The sequence below is a fragment of the Melanotaenia boesemani genome, chromosome 18, assembly GCF_017639745.1.
Source record: "Melanotaenia boesemani isolate fMelBoe1 chromosome 18, fMelBoe1.pri, whole genome shotgun sequence".
In the NCBI taxonomy this organism is placed as follows: domain Eukaryota; kingdom Metazoa; phylum Chordata; class Actinopteri; order Atheriniformes; family Melanotaeniidae; genus Melanotaenia; species Melanotaenia boesemani.
Window position 1 is genome coordinate 1,169,778 of NC_055699.1, and position 18,747 is coordinate 1,188,524.

General features: G+C 41.5%; 1 protein-coding gene across 1 annotated transcript in view; it reads right to left on the minus strand.

Moving 5' to 3' along the window:
• The window catches only part of LOC121629242 (sodium channel protein type 4 subunit alpha-like), a 265,035-nt gene that overhangs the window by 24,397 nt on the left and 221,891 nt on the right, over positions 1-18,747 (minus strand). Inside the window, exons 24-25 of the mRNA XM_041968881.1 lie at positions 4,410-4,564; positions 2,940-3,113 (exon numbers count right to left, since the gene is read on the minus strand). Coding sequence (XP_041824815.1) covers positions 2,940-3,113; positions 4,410-4,564 — 329 coding nt within the window. The remainder of the gene's footprint in view (positions 1-2,939; positions 3,114-4,409; positions 4,565-18,747) is intronic.

An 18,747-nucleotide genomic window follows, 5' to 3' on the forward strand; every position in this document is an offset into this window, starting at 1 on the left:
CATGGTGGCGATCTGGTTCACTGAGATGAACTCAGCCAGCTGACCCAACACTGAAATCTACAGGCCAGCAGTAAAAGTAAAGTAAACTAAAGAAAACAGAGTCATAAGAATCAGTCAAAAAGATAAAAATCTGACTCCTCTGAAGCATGACTCATGGATTCGTGGAGTTTTCAGTTATGAGTGCAGCTCTCTGTGCAGCGTTCGCGGCTCACTAATTAACTGTAAGCAGACTGGAAAACTGTGTGGGACGCTCAGAATTTCTCATTATGTGGCCACTTAGAATCAGGGGTTAAAGTGGTGTTTGTTGTGTCTGTGTTTATGGGTGCAGTGGGTGTACTGGCTATGTGTGTGTATGTGTAAAATCTGACTGACATTGCTTGACAAACTAAATAAACGGAAGTGAGAGTCTGAAAATGTGATGTTGTTTATCATGTTTATTTGTTTTATTTGCTGCTTTTTTGCTGAGAGGAGGAGCAACGTTGGTCGTTGTGGAAAGTAGCTCGTTCATATTTCCATTTGAGAATTTGAGCACAAACTGCAATTAAGGATATTGGAGAGACGAAGGGGGAGTACGGAGTCCCACAAGGATCAATTCTTGGGCCTTTCCCCCCCCCTTTTTTTTTTTACCTGTTCCACCTTCGTCTTTCAAACAGCCCCTAACAAACAGATTACCTTAGCTTGATTTTTTTGTAACTCCAATGAAAGATTCCCATCCAGAATATTGGTATTCCTTTTAGTCGGCATTTCAGTGTTGTCATCATTAATACTTCCAAAATAAGACATGTTATAACTTCTTGTTTGGTGGGCTGTTGTCATCCACTCCACATCTTCAGCCCATTAAAAATGCTGACCCAGCTGCTAGGTTGCTAGGTTGTTAGCATTTAGACGTGCTTTTAATCTTCTTGTTGTCTCCAGGCTCTGAAAGGCCTGGACGGTGTCTCGCACATGCAGGAACGGCTCAGCTCCTGAGTTTACATCATTACTGTCTTTTAATAACGTAATAATGCTTCTTTTTTTGTTTTAAAAAATATGGTATTATCTAAATCCTATTTTTCTGTGCTATCTATTGGTTATGTCTCAGCTTTAAAAGGAAATTTTGATTCAAATGAAATTTTAAAAAATATTTATAAAACTTAAACTTGTTGGGTAACCTGTTAGTCATAGAAAGACCAGATTTCAATATCATTCATGCAGATTAATGAAAAGAGATTACATTATTAAACCCTGAAGAAATTTGCACTCTATCGTAGTCTACCAGTCTGTTTGGGTGGTTTTCTTCCCCCTGGTGGTCAAAACCGAAGATCTACAAAGCTTTAAATTGAGTCTAACAATTTTCTGTCATTTCTGTCACAGTCTTATGTTTCCTGTCCTCTTTCTGCACGTTGGAGCTCTGTGACTCACGCGGATCTGTTGCTCTTCAGGCCACCGCAGTCAAATAAAAACGTCACAACACACAGCCTCATTTATGAAGATGCCCAGGCAGAAAACACCCCCAGAACAACGAAGAGTGAGATTTACGAATCAGTGCACGCATGTGCATATTGTGCATCATGTACTGTGTATGTGACACTCGACCTCGCTGTGATCTTGCCTGGCAGACTAAATAGAGAGTGCAAGTGTCTGGTCATACAAGTGTGTGTGTGTGTGTGTGTGTGTGTGTGTGTGTGTGTGTGTGTGTGTGTGTGTGTGTGTGCGTAGGTTAAAAAGGCCCTGTTTTTGATCAGCGGCTGTTTTAACTTTCCACTCTTTCCCTGCATGTCTCCTCTTTTATTCAATGAGGTTGTGTTTTTGCTCTACAGCGACTTTCATAGCAACACATCAGCTGTAACTCTAGACACGTATAATGTCCTGTAATATACAAATTTAATATACTATACTGTACTATAGCTTATCAAACTCTGTTCCAGAAAAGATAGTAATGAAAATCATAAAAGCTGATGTCAAAGCAAATATCCATGAACTTCATAATTTCACAATTTCCTTATTATAGTTTACATTTAATTTTTTTTCTGCTCCTCAAAAAGGAAAAACCAAAGAAAACCTGTGGTTGAATGAATATGTCCCACACTGATTTTAAATATATGATACAAATACAATCATGTAAGAATTCTCATGTTTGATGTTTCAGACATACAAAAGGAAAAAGAGTCACTTGGTCCTTTTACAGGTCTTAAAATGAAGAGCAGATGACCTACAATGTGACATGTTACATCCTATAGCAGGGATCACCGACTCCAGACCTCTTGGGCCGATGTCCTGCAGGTTTTAGCTGCAAGCTGCCGGAGAACCAATTCATTTGAATCGTGTGTGTTGAAGCAGTGAAACTGAAACCTGTAGGATGGTAGCCCAAGAGGTTCAAAGTTGATGATCCCCATTCTACAATATAATATATATAGAGCGGCCGCCTTGTAGCCTGAGGGTTGCCGGTTCGATCCTCAGCCTGTCGAGCTCATGTCGAGGCGTCCTTGAGCCGAACCTCAAATCGCTCCTGATGGGTCGTGGTTGAGCGCCTTGCATGGCAGCTTGAATGTGATGTATGATGTAAAGTGCTTTGGGCATCATCCCAGGTACAGAAAAGCCCCATATAAATACGGACCATTTACCATTTTACCATTTATCACATTCACACACTGATGGCGGACCCATCAGGAGCAATTTGGGGTTTGGTGTCTTCCTCAGGGACACCTCGACACGAGCTTGACAGGCTGAGGATCGAACCAGCAACCCTGCGGCTACCAACCAACCGGTCTACCCACTGAGCCACGCCGCCCCGTAAAATTGATATTTTTAATAACCTTGGTTTCCAAACTGGAGAGCCCTTATATCTGTCTTCATAATTTCTATTAATTGACAGTAAATATAATTTTCAGCTTTAAAGCAACCCCAATAAACAACCAGAGCAGGCAGCTGAGTAGCAACCGAGCCAACCAGCAACTTACATCAACAATGAAGAAGTCCAGCCAGCACCAGTAGTTGGTGAAGTACTTCTTGAAGCCGTAAGCAAGCCACTTGAGCAGCATCTCAAGGATAAAGATGTAGGTGAAAATCTTGTCAGCGTACTCAAGCACCACCTTGATCACTCGTCTCTGCTCGATGTAGATGTCTTCAAAGGCCTGACGGGGGCAGCAGAGAGCTCCATTAGGTTTAGAACAGTTTTCAGCTCTTAGCTAATTAGCGGTAGTTGAAATGCAGACAATCATGAATCTTTTAAATGAAAATTGAACTGCAGCTGTAACCATGTTTTCATAATGCAAGCAAAAATGATCAATTATTACATTAAAAGAAAAAACAATCTCTTGCGGTCATGTCAAAACTGTGTTTGTGACACCAAAAGAGGCATGGTGTCAATAATTTGGTCATAATTTCTTCAGTGCCAGGTCTAATAATTTTGATATTTTGATTTAAAGTGATAGGGTGTCATGGTGTTGCTGTGCTGACTTTTCATCCAAGCAACCAGCTAAATGGTGTGTGTTAAGGTTAGGAAGGTGTAGCACAAACAATGCGTTTGAGTTCTAACTGTGATCTTTTTCTAAGGCTAACCAGTGATGCCACGGTCTAACCCTACCAGGAATGCTTACTGAAGTGTTTTCATGCTATGGACTGAGCCAAACCCAGAATTTCCCACTTCGTAAGCTTTTGTACTGATTTATCTTTGGAGGGTTGCCCCCTGTTGGTCATTAGATATAATGACAAAATATATATATATAATATTAAAAATTATGTTTATATTAATATTTAACTGATATAGCTAATCACTTCAATCAAATAAATAAAATAACTTGTGTTTTTATTCTCTTTGAATAAGACATTTATATCTCCTCCATGGGTCCAAATACAATATTTGTGCCACTATTTTTACAACAATGTCTTTGAATGTGCAAACAACTCTGTGTTTGAAGTGAGGGCCCTCTGAGCTTTAGAACAGCAGGACCAGCTTTGTTTGATAAGCACTCCTTGTGATAGGTAACGCCTTACAAGGCACATAACAGAAGACAGATCACACAATGTTAAAGTAGTTGCCTGTAGTGCAGCCATCGCTGCACCTGAGGCCACTGGATCCCCTCACAGAGGAAAACATGTTCATTTTGGCCACCAATGGCCACTGTCCATCCACAACAGGGCTTGGCATTTTAAGTAACATCTATGTCCATCTTTACCACTAGATGTCAGTAATTCTTACACACTGAAATTTTAAGGTACATTTCTATTGACTCATTCCTTTTAAAGGGAAGGTGACTTCATCCATCTTTTTATACAGTCTGTGGTTTGTGGATAAAAACAATACAATAGGGCAATTAAGCCACCATGAATTAAATTAAAATTGAACTAAAATGCTGGACAAAACCATGAAATAGGAAAGAGGATGAGTAAATGAACAGGAAAGAAACAATGTGAAATGTGTGTCTGACCAGAGCTCCGGAGCTGAGGAGGATCATGAAGATGATGAAGGACTCAAACCAGCTGTGCTCTACGATCTGGTAACAGGTCTTCCTCAGCTTCCACCAGATCTGCCCGAGACCTGCCGTCGTGTCGATGTTGCAGCACTGAAACCTGGCAACACACACTGTGGGCAGAGGAAACACACAGACAGGGAAAGGCTAAATCACATCCTCTCAGCTCGTTGAGGTTACATCCACCTGAGCTGTCTGTCCAACACGGAGTCCTTCATCATCACACCACGAGGGAAACAAACCCTCCAAGCTCTCATTTCTTTCTTCATCTCATTTTCTTGATCTCCTGATGTTAAACTAAATGAACTTGTGAGTTTCAGTTCACAGACGTGTATTGTTACAGGGCATGCTGGTATCACAACTACAACAAAAACACACAAACACACAAACACAGAGGGTCATGCCAGGTCTGCAGTGTTGCTATACACAGATGACCCAGAGCATTAAGAGCTCCATCTTTCCCTTCGGTTGGCTTGTGTTTGTGTTCAGATGCATCTGAGCATGCTAACATGTATCCTGTGCTGTGTGTCAGAGAGAGACGGTACAGATGTGTGTTCACTTGCGTAACTACTCTTTGACAGATGTTTAGCTTCAGCTCTCCTGTAACAACCCACCTTGTCTATATGTGTGTGTGTTGGTGTGTGTGTGTGTGTGTGTGTGTGTGTGTGTGTGTGTGTGTGTGTGTGTGTGTGTGTGTGTGTGTGTGTGTGTGTGTGTGCGTGTGTTTAATGGAGTGATGAATGTGGCAGACTGTAGTTTTTACATAAGGTTTACATTCCTTTACTGAACATAATTTACTGTAGGAAAGTAACAAAACCACATTTAACCTCATCTGAATGCACTCAAATTCCTCTTCACAATTCTTTAGTAGAAATAACCCGTGTCACATTCAATCAAAGTTTCTGAGCCAACTCTGATATGAGTTAAGCAAAGATAATCTCATTTCCAGTGCATCAAATGTAGTAAGGCTACATTTTAGAAGATATTGACATAAGGCTGTTATTAATGGGAAATTCTGTGATTTGTAAGTCTCTAGTATCCTTGTGTACCTGAATATAATTTTTTGGCAAAAAATAAAAGAGCAGGGCTAAAATTCTTTTTATAGCTGAGTGAAAAACATTTTCTTTTAATTCAACATTAATAAGTAAACCACAGACATAAAATATAATCAGCTCCTTGACATGTATCAAAATGAGTTAAATACAAACTCAAATAAACAACAACATATATTACATTCTGGACATCATATATAACAAAAGCTAAACCAAAATTCAGAAAAATGGTAGGGAAATCTAACATTTTTAAAGAATCCTGCTCCACACTTCTTGACAAAACTGCTTCAGTTCACTGAGGCTTGCAACACTTTTTATTACAATAATTATTATTATTATAAGTCCCATCACAGCATTTTGATCAGGACTTTAACTGGATCATTCTTCTCTTTTTAAGATTTGCTGCTTTCTTTGGGATTATTGTCCTGTTGCATGAGCCAGTTTTATCCAAGCTTTTTATCCAAGTTTTAAACCGACGGCTTCACATTGGAGACGAGAATACTTTGGTATACAGACAAGTTCATTGTCCACTCAATCACTGCAAGTTGTACGGATCCTGTGGCAGCAAGCCCAAAGAAGCCCAAATGATCGTCTTCCACCACTGTGCTTGGCAATTTGGTGTGGGGTGTTTGTACATTTAAGGGTTGTAGCTGGAAAATTAAGGCTTTAAATTTGAATTTGGGTTTAAAAAGTCATATAAGAAAGGTCTAAAAGAACTTGTAAGGAATTTTCAATTTGTTTAATTTGGTCTTTTCAACACTAAAAAGACACTAAAGTATTGTTTTTTCAAAGTATTTTGAGCTGAATTTCTTGAAATAAACATTTCTATACATCTTGGTACAGTTTTATGATACACCCTGAAAACAGCCTAAAACTAATAGATTCACTTAGTGAGTCATTTATTGCAGTGCATCATCTGATGGGTGTGAGTTGATAACACAAGGATTGGATTTCATTTCCGGTGGGTGACTGTGGCCCTAAAAGCTTATTCTTAATATGTCCAGATTCAATCATAGGATCTGCAAGAAGGCCTGGGAAGATGAGCCGCAATATGACGTTCACCCATAGTCATGGCTGGGAACTTCAAGAGACTGATTGCTTGAGTGAGCGATGCTGACATGACCTCAGGGAATGCATGGTGATGGCTTAGCAGCTGACACAGAAAGACTGCTGGGAAGGAGGCAGGATGTAGTTGGAAAGATTGCAGAGGTCAACTAGTATGCAGTAGTTGGAAGCCTATGCTGGTACGTCATTTTTTTTTTTTTTTACTAGGAATGAAAGTGGCCCGAGGATTGGGCCCTGGGGCACACCTTATTTATAACAGATATAATTTTGGCACAATGTTGTTGTGGTTAGCACTCAAGAAGGTTGCTGGTTTGAGCCTCAGCTGGGGAAAGGTTCGAATAGTGGCCTTTCTGTATGGAGTTTGCATCATGTTCTTCCTGTGTATGTGTGGATATCTCTCCAGCTTCCCATCCAAAGGCACACGTTAGGTAAATGGTCACTCTAAATTCTCCCTAGGAGTAAGTGTGTGCATGAGTGGCTGCCTCTTTGTGTTGGTTCTGCGATGGACTGGCAACCTGTCCAGCGTGTACCCTGCCTCTCACCTCCTCATTGCTATGATTGGTTCCAGCTTCTTTGTGACTCTAAACTGGAATAAGTAGTATAGAAAATAAATGATTGAATGATATTTTATAAACATAAGTATTTCATCTGCATAGTAGTTTTATGACTGAGGCCGTTTAAATCTTACAGTTAACTGTCACAGTGCATAGCTGGTGCTGAGGTTTCCCAGTCGTCCCTGAAGGCATTCTCCCTCCAGCACAGTTGATTGCTGATGCGCTCCACCTGCGCTATGCACCTTAAATACCAGCCTGTGACAACTCTTCCCTGTCAGATCGTCTCGGTTTATCCCTGCACGCTTCCAGCCCTGATCTTCTGCCTGCCAACCTGTTCTCTGATCTGCGACCCGTTTTTGGACCTGGATATCCTGATTCTGCCTGCCCCCTGTCTGGAAACTCTGTCTGTCGATTGATTCTGCTGGTACTCTGACCCTTGGACTGTCCCCAGGATTTGGATTTTGGATTACGGAACCTGTCTCTTTCTCGTCTGGAAATTCTGGAGGATTCTTGGAGGATTTATTCATTCAGGATTTTCAGCTCTTGTAACTATCAGAACCAACTAACTGTTTTTGGTCCAGCAGTTTCCACAGCCCTGGTGGAGCCCCCACTGCTGCATCTTGGTTCCTGTAAACCACCCGGCCGGTTTCCAACCCCTCTGCTGGTACATGAGCAAAATTATCTTGCACATTCCTATCTGATCTTGCTGGATTCTCATCTGGGCTCTCCTACCCTGACAGGCTGGCTGGCTGACTGTGAAAACCAGACCCGACTGAAAAGTCTTAACCTATTCCACCGAAAATGGTCAGATACAAAGACTGGCCTGGAAATTACTGTAAAAAAATGGAAATAAAAATTTTGGAAGCCTTTTAGAAAACTGGAAGATATTGCTCAAGACCACTATAAAAGATTATAAAAAAGTGCTGGTTTCTTGAATGCAAAATATAAAGAAATGAGGACAGAACAGCAACTGAAAATCAAAGCCAGATTAAATTATTGGTAATAACACAGCTTCCTATAGCTACTATCCATCCATCCATCCATCCATCCATTTTCTTCCACTTATCCAGGGTAGGGTCGCGGGGGCAGCTGCCTAAGCATGGAAACCCAGACTTCTCTCTCTCCGGCCACATTCACCAGCTCATCCGGAGGGATCCCAAGGTGTTCCCAGGCAGCTGAGTGATGTGGTTCCTTCAGCATGTCTTCAGTCTTCCCCGGGGCCTCCTCCTGGTGGGACGTACCTGGAACACCTCACGAGGGAAGCGTCCAGGAGGCATCCTAACCAGATGCCCGAGCCACCTCATCTGGTTCCTCTCGATGTGGAGGAGCAGCGGCTCTACTCTGAGCCCCTCCTGGATCACCGAGCTTCTCACCCTATCTCTAAGGGAGGGCCCGGCCACCCTGCAGAGAAAACTCATTTCGGCCGCTTGTATTTGCGATCTTGTTTTATCGGTCACTACCCACAGCTCGTGACCATAGGTGAGTTTAGGAACGTAGATCGACCAGTAAATCGAGAGCCTTGTCTTTTGGCTCACCTCCTTCACCACGACAGACTGATGCAGCATTTGCAGTGATGTGGACTCTGCATCGGTCCACCTGTTCATCTTCTGCTCCATCCTTCCCTCACTCGTAAACAAGACCCCGAGATATGTGAACTCCTCCACTTGGGGCAGGACCTCATCGCTCCAGTGAGAGCTGAAGATCACAGCCCGACGAAGCCAACAGAACCACATCATCCGCATAGAGCAGAGTCCAATCCTGAGGCCACCGAACAGGATCCCCTCAACACCTCGGCTGCACCTAGAAATTCTGTCCATAAAGGTTATGAACAGAATTGGTGACCTATAGCTGCTTTTTTTCATAATTATGACAGATGAAGTGGTGCATTTGTTATTGTAATCATTTATTGAAATATGTATGTTCAGACCACATTTCTGCACCAGTGTCACTCAAACATTGTCTTATTTTGGCTTGACATACATAATTTTTCAAACACCCTGTGTTTCTGCATAAACTTTTTTATTTTTAAACCCAATGATCTTTTTTTTATTAAACCAAGCAAAGTTGCTTTGATTCCTAAACTTCACCAAGTAGTATCAAATAATGTGGTTAATTGTCCAGTTTGTTGGATATGATATTTAGAGGCATAAACTAATTTCCAACCAAGTATAAAGAAAACTATGATGGAGATAATAACTAACTCAAATCCTGGAGCAGTGTGTTTGACTTGCTTCTCCCAAGCTACTGTAGTAACATGTTGCTTCATCTTTATGTAACTTGCATGCACAAAGTCCTATTTTTCCCATGATTCTACTCTTATTTAAAGATATTAATGAAAATATTTATTTGCATTTTTGCAAAAACTTATCACCATAAATATTACAGACTGGAACTACACTGACGGGACACACATTTGTTTTCATGAACATTGAGTAATTGATACATATTTGGTAAGTTACATGGATTTGTGTGGGATTTTTTAATAGACAGAGAAGATCCTAAGCTGATTCCGTTGCTCTTCACTCACTGATTGCAGCGTCTACCTGCCTCTGTAATTAGAGCTCTGATTACTCTGGTTTTCCGTTTCCATGGTTACTCATAGGCTCTTCTCTGACATGTCAGCTGGATAATCCAATGAAAACAACTGAGCTGTAATCCAACACTTAATCAGCCCACTTGGTAGAGCTATTATCATTATCATATGTGTGTGTGTGTGTGAGAGAGATTGTGTTTTTGTATTAGGAAACCCCCTCAGTTTATTTTGAAGGATGTCCTTATAAACACTTTGACCACTATAAAGTTTTATTGAACGCAGCCATAATTGCCTCATTAGATCGCCTGTTTGTCAAGTGGATATCTACTTCAGCGTTGTTCTCTGCTGCAGAGGGTATTGATTAGTTATTGAACACTACCCAGAAAATGCTCCCAAATGATCTCCAACCAGGTGACTGCTGTAGAATTATGGTTTCAAGAAATAAATGCATTATTCTCAAAATACACACATTAAATAACAAACAGTGCAGTGCAGAAGGTGCTTAAGATGTTTGTGTTTTTATCCATCATGCAATACTCAATCGAGTAAGTGGTATATTTATTTTGAAGCAGGATTCAAAATCCAAACATCCAGCCAGATTTATAAAGTAACATCTGCTGCCACTCGAACTACAAGAAGTCTTTCACTCATGGCCTCTCCCCCTACAAAGGTCTGATTACAAGATCACAGAGTGAGTCTCGGGTCAAGTGAAGGAACCAAAGACATGGGAGACAGGTTTCATCTTTAAATAACAGTAGAAAGTTTTCTCTTGCTGGGCTCTTAGAGCTGTCAATTTCCAGTGCAATCAATCTGTCACCAGTTAAACCACAGACATCCGAGGCTATTGATGGACTGCTGCAAGACCTCCTGTGTGGACTGTAAAAATATTGCGATACTGGATTTTTATTGAGGGATGCAGTGATCTGCTTTTTGGTGTTTCTGATCCAATTTTGGTATCTGATATTTGGATATCGGCTAATACTGATATTTTCTGATATCAAATGAGTTTTCGTGAACGTTACTGTGATTATGGTCGTTATTGTTGCTGTTGTAAATGTGTAAGGTTTCATTATGGGCTCGGCACATGGGGGGCGACCAGCGACAGGTGAAACTCATCGCCACCCAGGTGAAACCGAACACACGGGATGCGACGAACAGCAGCGATGGTGGCAGTGTCACGCATTGTGCTCTCCGATCGCTTTGATTGATTATGATATTGGAGGGAATTTTGACATGTTCAAAGCAGTCAGTGAGAGACATGCATGAAGAATGAAGAATCAGAAGATTTTGACTCACTCATTTTAGCTAGCAGACTTTTCCTCGACAGAACTAGAAACTCAGAGTAAAAAACCTAAATTATTTATAATTTATATAATGAGTTCTAATGAAAATATTTCATAAACTGATTCTGCATCAGCATATTTTGTTTGGCTTAAACCTGCATAATACTTATATAAATTGTAAACACGGGACCATGAGACCCCCTCTGTAGATCAGTGAGGTGGATCAGGAAATTGGATCTCAACTCAAATACTGTTGGAGCTACTGGTTGACATATACTTTGTAATGTAAACGTCACATTGACATTGTTTGACATGGTTAAGCTGCAGAAATGTATTGAGTGTTACTTGTGTGTTTGACTATAAGACTATGAGTGATCCTGGATGAAAGTGGGATATTTGTGATTATATCTGATAGTGGGGTAAAGTAGTTTCCTACGCTGGACAGGGTGAGGTTCAAAGACCTCTACCGAAATAGTCCTGCAAACAAAGACACCAAGGGACAAATTTCTAACATAATCCTGCAGTAACAGGAATGTACCATGGAGTGAGGTGTTGTATTGTGTCACCCAACACTGACAACCTCTACAAACCAGCCCAATTAAATTCGAGTAGTCTTGATGTGACTGTGACATCATCATTGATGCATGTCCTCCAGCCATTCAAGCATTTTTATACAGATTCTGTGGCCTCCAGTGGAACTGCAGTCTCAGTCTATGGGGGCTGCCCAAACAGGTGGGCTAAACACTGCTTCCACACCAGCGTTTAGCTACCACCATCAGTGTGTGAATGTGTGTGTGAATGGGTGAATGTGATGTATAATGTAAAGCGCTTTGGGTATCATTCCAGGTACAGAAAAGCGCTATATAAATACGGACCATTTACCATTTACAACAAAACCTCATTTTTTTGTCATCTTTCCATCTGGTCTTTTCCACTCCTAAACTGCAACATCTGTGTGAGGATTTAGTAAGTAAGTCCTCATGCTGGTAGAACCTTAATAAGCTAACTTCATCCCACATAAAGTGCATTGTTGTACGCTGTTGTAGTGCCATGCCCAGTTCTGTTCCTTCTGCAAAAGGTGTAAACTCCGGCAGAAACAGCTTTCTTGCTTCTGCCTCAAGAATGTGGTCGGGGGAGACAGCAGAGATTCCTCAGGGTTAACCCCCTTCACTTTCCACAGCAGTAGGAAAACAGACATAGGACTGGACCTGCAACCAGCTGAAGATCTGCCACAGAACAGTTTCTTACTCCTAACTTTTTCTTGCTCTAAGTCAGGCATACATGTACACTCTCTCTCTCTGTCGCTCTACCACTACCCATTATAGTCCTCTGCTAAATGGATTTGCAGATGAACTGATCCTTCCATATGTTATCTGTGTCCAAGGCTCAAATTGCACTGGAGCTTTTGGGGGGCCTTTGTCAGGCGTGCACTACACACACATATATATTAGTGCACGTAGCGCGGTCAAAAAAAAGGTTACTACAAAAAACCCTGTGCTGCTACTGTATGCATCTTGTTTAATCAGAAACAGGGACGGAAAGTTCTTTTAACAACTACAAGCCTAGTGTTTTTTGTATGGACGCTCACAGCACGCTACAAACAAACAACGTTGCTGTGCACGGTGCTGAAGGAAACAGAACCAATCACATTTGGAGGATTTAATTAATTAAATTAAATAAATAAATAAAACAAAAAGCTGACAAATTAATGCTATTCTTTTGAAGACACGTCAGGAACCTTTTTGAAAAATTAAATATAACCTGAAAGTGAACCATTTTTAGGGTTCCCCTCAAAATATCAGTCTTTAGGGGAGCCGAGCTCCCCCTCGCTTCCTCATAATTCGAACCCTGTCTGTGTCCTTTATGTGCTTAATTTGGTCCATTTCCAGGGCTCTTGGAGATGCGTCCCTTGATACAGCAAATAGAGTAGTACCACTGGAAACCATGGGAGTAGTGTTTAACCGACAAAAGGAACAAAGTGAAGAGCAACTGAACAAGAAGAAGTTTTGATCTATTTATTGGCTTCACAGACCATCACCATCTACTGTACCGTCTCTTTTTAATCTTCTGAGAAGGTAAATTATGTTTCCTTTGTCACCGTGTTTGCTGTTGTCTGAAACAGAAATCGGAAGTGAACTCTGAACTCGACACTGCCCTCCAGTGGATTTATTGCCTAACAACCATGCCAACATAAAGTAGGTGTGGGGGTGGGGACATTTGATAATGTTTGACAAAGATAACATAAATGAACATTTAAAGGGGCTTCATTCTCATAACGCAGCACTATAAACATTAGTTCCGCATCTCTGTGTAGTGAAAAATAATTCTCCTCCTCCCCCAGATAAAAATTAGTTGAGTAGTTGACTGCACGCTGTTCCGACTAACCGATTAGTCCTGTACATCCCTGGAAAAAAGGAACAAATGTGAACAGTGCAGACAGACGGCAACTGAGACAAACATAACTTGCGGCAGTCAAATAAAGAAGTAAATCTGGTTGAACGATTGCAGCAGGAGCCTTGTCAGATGGATACGTGCTTCAGCAGATAAACACAGCGTGGAAAGAAATACTGAAAAGATTGCACCATTCATGCATACATAAGATGTGAGTTCGTAGTCAAGTTCGTCGCATAGCTGTCTCTCAGTGTTGCCTGCAATGAACTTATCAGATGGTTAAAATTGCTCATTATGTAGCTGCCTTTAAAAGAAGTATATGAACTCAGTAACTGCTTACATAATACAAAGATTTACGCACATGTTCTACATAAGGGTTTGTGTACATGTGCATAAATAATACTGTGAGGTCTTGACCTGCCTTCAGTATAGAAAATGTGGTTTGCCTCTAAATAAAAGAAAACTCAAATCCTCCTCCTCTCAGTCTTCACACATGGCATGGTCCAGCTTGAACAAAATATGAATATATTATTAAAAAAAATTACCCTCATGTTTTTACTTTCAAAGGGATTAATTAAGTTTCAGAAATGCTGAGTGAACATGAAATCTGAGTTCATGTTTCGAGCAGGATTCTGCTAGACAAAAACATGACGAAGCAACCAAGAGGTGACAAGTCCTGCTGCTCAGGGGCACATCAGCAGCCAGTATACATTTCTTCCAAGAGTCACACCTGAGACCTTTCAGTTACAGCCAATAAACAGGTACTAACTGCCCACTGAGGCAGAAACACTCAGATATTCCCTCTCAATTGTGTTTTGTAGCATCACAACATTAACCAATGAGATGGCATTTAGAGAGCTAATGAGGCAGCTAATATAATGTTCACTGTCAGCACAGATGTGTGGCCGAGACTTAAATCTGAAAACTTCTATTTTTACATTAGCATTGATACATTTTACTGGTTTGTGGCATCTGTATTAAATCAAGTGGCTGTGTTAATCAAACTGTGTATAGGGCTGTTTTAATGGAGCTGACAGTCACTAAATGTCTAACATCTGTTTCAGAAAGTATTCTTGCAGTCCAGCTGTATGCCTGACAGGAATACATATCTTGAAGAAAAACCTACATCTACACAGCAACCTGCTGACAGTGAATTGAAATCAAAATGACCTCCTCTACCGAGGCTTTGTCTGCTACGAGAAATAAAAAGAAAAATGTTCCTTTTGCACATTTTATTTCTGCTTCACTGACGATAACAGTGAAAAGGAAAAAAGGGCAAGAGAGACATTTGTTGTCTGCAGTGAAGATGGAAATTAAAATGAACATTTTTCACTTTTATCTAAGTCGGCACTCGTGAACTGAAGGTAACCTCTCTCTTGTACAGTTTGTGGAAGCCAGTATTAAAGCATTCTCTAACCATGTAAAGGCCCATTTATGCTCAGAGGGACAGTTTCCTTCATCTCCCACATTGGTTATGCACGCAGCTTGGTCTGTTTTTTACGGAGTTTAGCTATCTGTCGCTTCTAGCAGAAGACAGAGCAGTACCAGCAGAAATCGAGGGGGCAGTGTTGAGCAGCATAGCTGACATGCGACTAGCAAAAGAAACAAACCACAGAAGGAGAAAAGAAAAAAAGCAAAAGAATGAAGATGAGCACAACAACTGTAGAAATTGTGCATGTTTTTTGAGAAGCTATGCGAGTGTTTAGGGTGTGTAGGGCGGTTGGAAAAAACGTTTAGTGATGCATTACCACCACCAATCGATGTCTGAAACTGATGTCGGATCGCAGGAGTTAACTCTGAACTCACCACTGCCCACTAGTGGAAGGACTGACTTACAACCATGGCAACGTAAAAGAGGCATGGACGTATGGGGACGGCGGTGTTTGAAACGGACGTACGTCAGGGAGCATAAATGAACCTTAAGGCAGACATGACTAGCCGATTAGAAACGGCTGAAATCAAATGACTTTCACTTGATGTCTGATGCTGCTGTCACTTTTTAACATGAACTTTACATTTCCCAGGGTAGTCAAGAAGCCTTTGTGTCACTTTAGTACACACAGGGTAGCCTGTATGCTACACAGCTACAAAAGAGGAAATAAAGGGAACACATAATCATAACCATGTAACTGAAAGTCAGTCAGACTTCTGTCCAGTTAGGAAGTGATTTTCAATCAATTTCACCTGTTGTTGCACAAATAGAACAGACAACCCTGTAAATGTGTGTGTCTGTATGGGCACCTGTTTAAAACACTGGTGAGGGGTGAATGTATCTGGATGTTATGGATGGATAAAATGGATGAAGCAGAAGTGTGTATGGTTGTTTGTTGATATGACTGTATGGGGCTCCCTGGCCCACTTAGGCTCCTCCCTCAGAGGTCGGTGGGGGGGTGGAGGATTCGGGGTCAGGCACTGGGACGGGCGCTGGCCTGCGGTGGGTGGCATCTGGACTGGCCCTGCTATCCTGGGCCTTCCCCAGGGTGGTGGGTGGCTCTCGGGCATGCGGGGTCCTGAGTTCTGTCCCTGGCTGATGCACGAGGGGCCAGTACCTGGCGGGGCAAGTGGACCCCCCCACCATGGTGCGGCCTTCTTCTGCCGTTCCTGCGGTGGACTGGGGCTTGGTGCACACTCGGTCTGCCTCTGATCCTGGGACGGGGCAGGGTAGCATTTGCATGATCACTCAGCACAAACCCCTAACACACGCCATATATATATATATATATATATATATATATATATATATATATATTTATATATATGGATATGCATTGTTCTAAATTGTTTTAATGTTTTTGTCCACACTCTTCACTAACAGGCATTTATATCTGACAGTAAACCACGGTGGGATCAGGCAGTGGCAGCTTTGCATGTTTCCTTTTCAGTATGACGGTCTAGTAGAGGTGAACATCTCCTTCTCTAACTGCAGCTGTAAGTGCTTTTGGAAGTGGGAGGGGCCTAAACATAGCACCATAAGTTGGCAACACTGCACTAGTCCAGCTCTAACGTGTAAAAAGTGACAAACGTTACACATTGTTTGGAATGAAACTGCGATTAAATCCTAATAATTATATATATATATATATATATATATATATATATATATATATATTCTATTCTATTCTGTTCTACAGTCATTTAGCAGACGCTTTTATCCAAAGCGACTTATATTTGAGAGTAAGAACAACACAAGCATGAATTCAAAGAAGATGGACGTCATTATTAAGTGATAGTCCGACCGCTTTGAGATCAGTTGGACCAGGTGCTGTCATGTAGTGCTAGAGGCAGTGCATATAATTTATTTATTTATTTTTTTAGTTTTTTGTAAGTCATTTTGTTTAAATACAAACATCACGATTTCATCAAACATCATCTTGGGCGTAAGTGCAGCAGCTTCTTCAGTACCTGGTTGAGCCAAAGATCTGGACAAATCTTTCTACCTCATTCTGAGTAGAAGAGTTAAGCTAAATGTGGAAATGCTCCTTAAACAACTGAGTCTTTAGCTTGCTTTTAAAAGTGGATAAGGACTCTGCGGATCGGACGGAGTTTGGTAGATGGTTCCACCACCGGGGAACAACAGAGGAGAAGAGTCTAGCTACTGATGTGGCGCCACCTTGTGGTGGGAGCACTAGGCGTCTTTCACTGGCAGAGCGCAACTGTGGAGAGGGAGTGTAGCTCTGGATTAAGGAGTGGAGGTAGAGAGAGTGTAGCTCTGGATTAAGGAGTGGAGGTAGAGGGAGTGTAGCTCTGGATTAAGGAGTGGAGGTAGAGGGAGTGTAGCTCTGGATTAAGGAGTGGAGGTAGAGGGAGTGTAGCTCTGGATTAAGGAGTGGAGGTAGAGGGAGTGTAGCTCTGGATTAAGGAGTGGAGGTAGAGGGAGTGTAGCTCTGGATTAAGGAGTGGAGGTAGAGGGAGTGTAACTCTGGATTAAGGAGTGGAGGTAGAGGGAGTGTAGCTCTGGATTAAGGAGTGGAGGTAGAGGGAGTGTAGCTCTGGATTAAGGAGTGGAGGTAGAGGGAGTGTAGCTCTGGATTAAGGAGTGGAGGTAGAGGGAGTGTAGCTCTGGATTAAGGAGTGGAGGTAGAGGGAGTGTAGCTCTGGATTAAGGAGTGGAGGTAGAGGGAGTGTAGCTCTGGATTAAGGAATGGAGGTAGAGGGAGTGTAGCTCTGGATTAAGGAGTGGAGGTAGAGGGAGTGTAGCTCTGGATTAAGGAGTGGAGGTAGAGGGAGTGTAGCTCTGGATTAAGGAGTGGAGGTAGAGGGAGTGTAGCTCTGGATTAAGGAGTGGATGTAGACTGGAGCCGTTTGGGTTATTGTTTTGTAAGCCAGAAGCAGAGCTTTGAATCTGATGCGCTGCAACTGGAAGCCAGTGGAGAGCGATTAGCAGCGGAGTGACATGAGCTCTTTTGGGCTGGTTGAAGACCAGACGTGCTGTGTATATATATATATATATATATATATATATATATATATATATATATATATATATATGCATGTATATATATGTATATTTAATTATATGTATAAAACTTTTGATTAGTACTGTATGTGTCAAGAGAATTTCTTCCTTTTTCTTTCTTTGAAGACTTAATGTCAAATTTGCCAGCAGGTTTGAAAAAAATGCCCCAAAAGGCTAAAAATATTCTTCATCTGTTTCTGTTAGACAGGTGCATAAGAAGCTGAGAATGATGATTTAATCCACAGTAAAAATGTACATCTATAACAAAAAAGAAACAATAAAGGATCATTGATGTTTAAAAAGTCATGTTGCTTCTGGGTCAAGTGCATTTCTTTCACCTACCAGCTCCTCTTTGTTCACATTGAACACACCATGAATTATTTCCCCCTTTAAACCCGTAGAAAGGAGCTTTTGTTGGGCTTCATCAGGTAAAAGCAAAGCCATGACCTTCATTCATCTGAACATCTTAGCATTGCTGCTCTCCGCCTCGTTAGTGTAGAGATCTTCCCGTTAGCTCGACCTTTCCTCCAATGTGATGAATAATTAGTGGCGAGGAGCGCCGCCATTCAGGCCGAAGCTGGCAGTCTGTCTTCCTGACAGCCAGGGGGAGCAGCAGGAAGGCGCCATGCTGCAGCGCTTTGTAATCACAGCGTGGACCAACCTCACACACACATTAAATACATAAAGACACAAAAACAATCCTTCATAGCTGACAAAGCAAGCCAATGTAAAACAAAAACTATGAGAAAACACAAACTTTAACAAACACACACATGAAACGCTAGCAGCTGCATGCTGGGAAGAAAACTTTTCATCGTTACATCTTCTGTAATCAAATCAAATCAAATCAAACTTTATTTATATAGCACCTTTCATACAAACAAATAGCAACTCAAGGTGCTTTACAGATAGTAAAAACCCCCAGAACCCCAACCCAATAGCAGCAAGACCCCCCCCCCCCC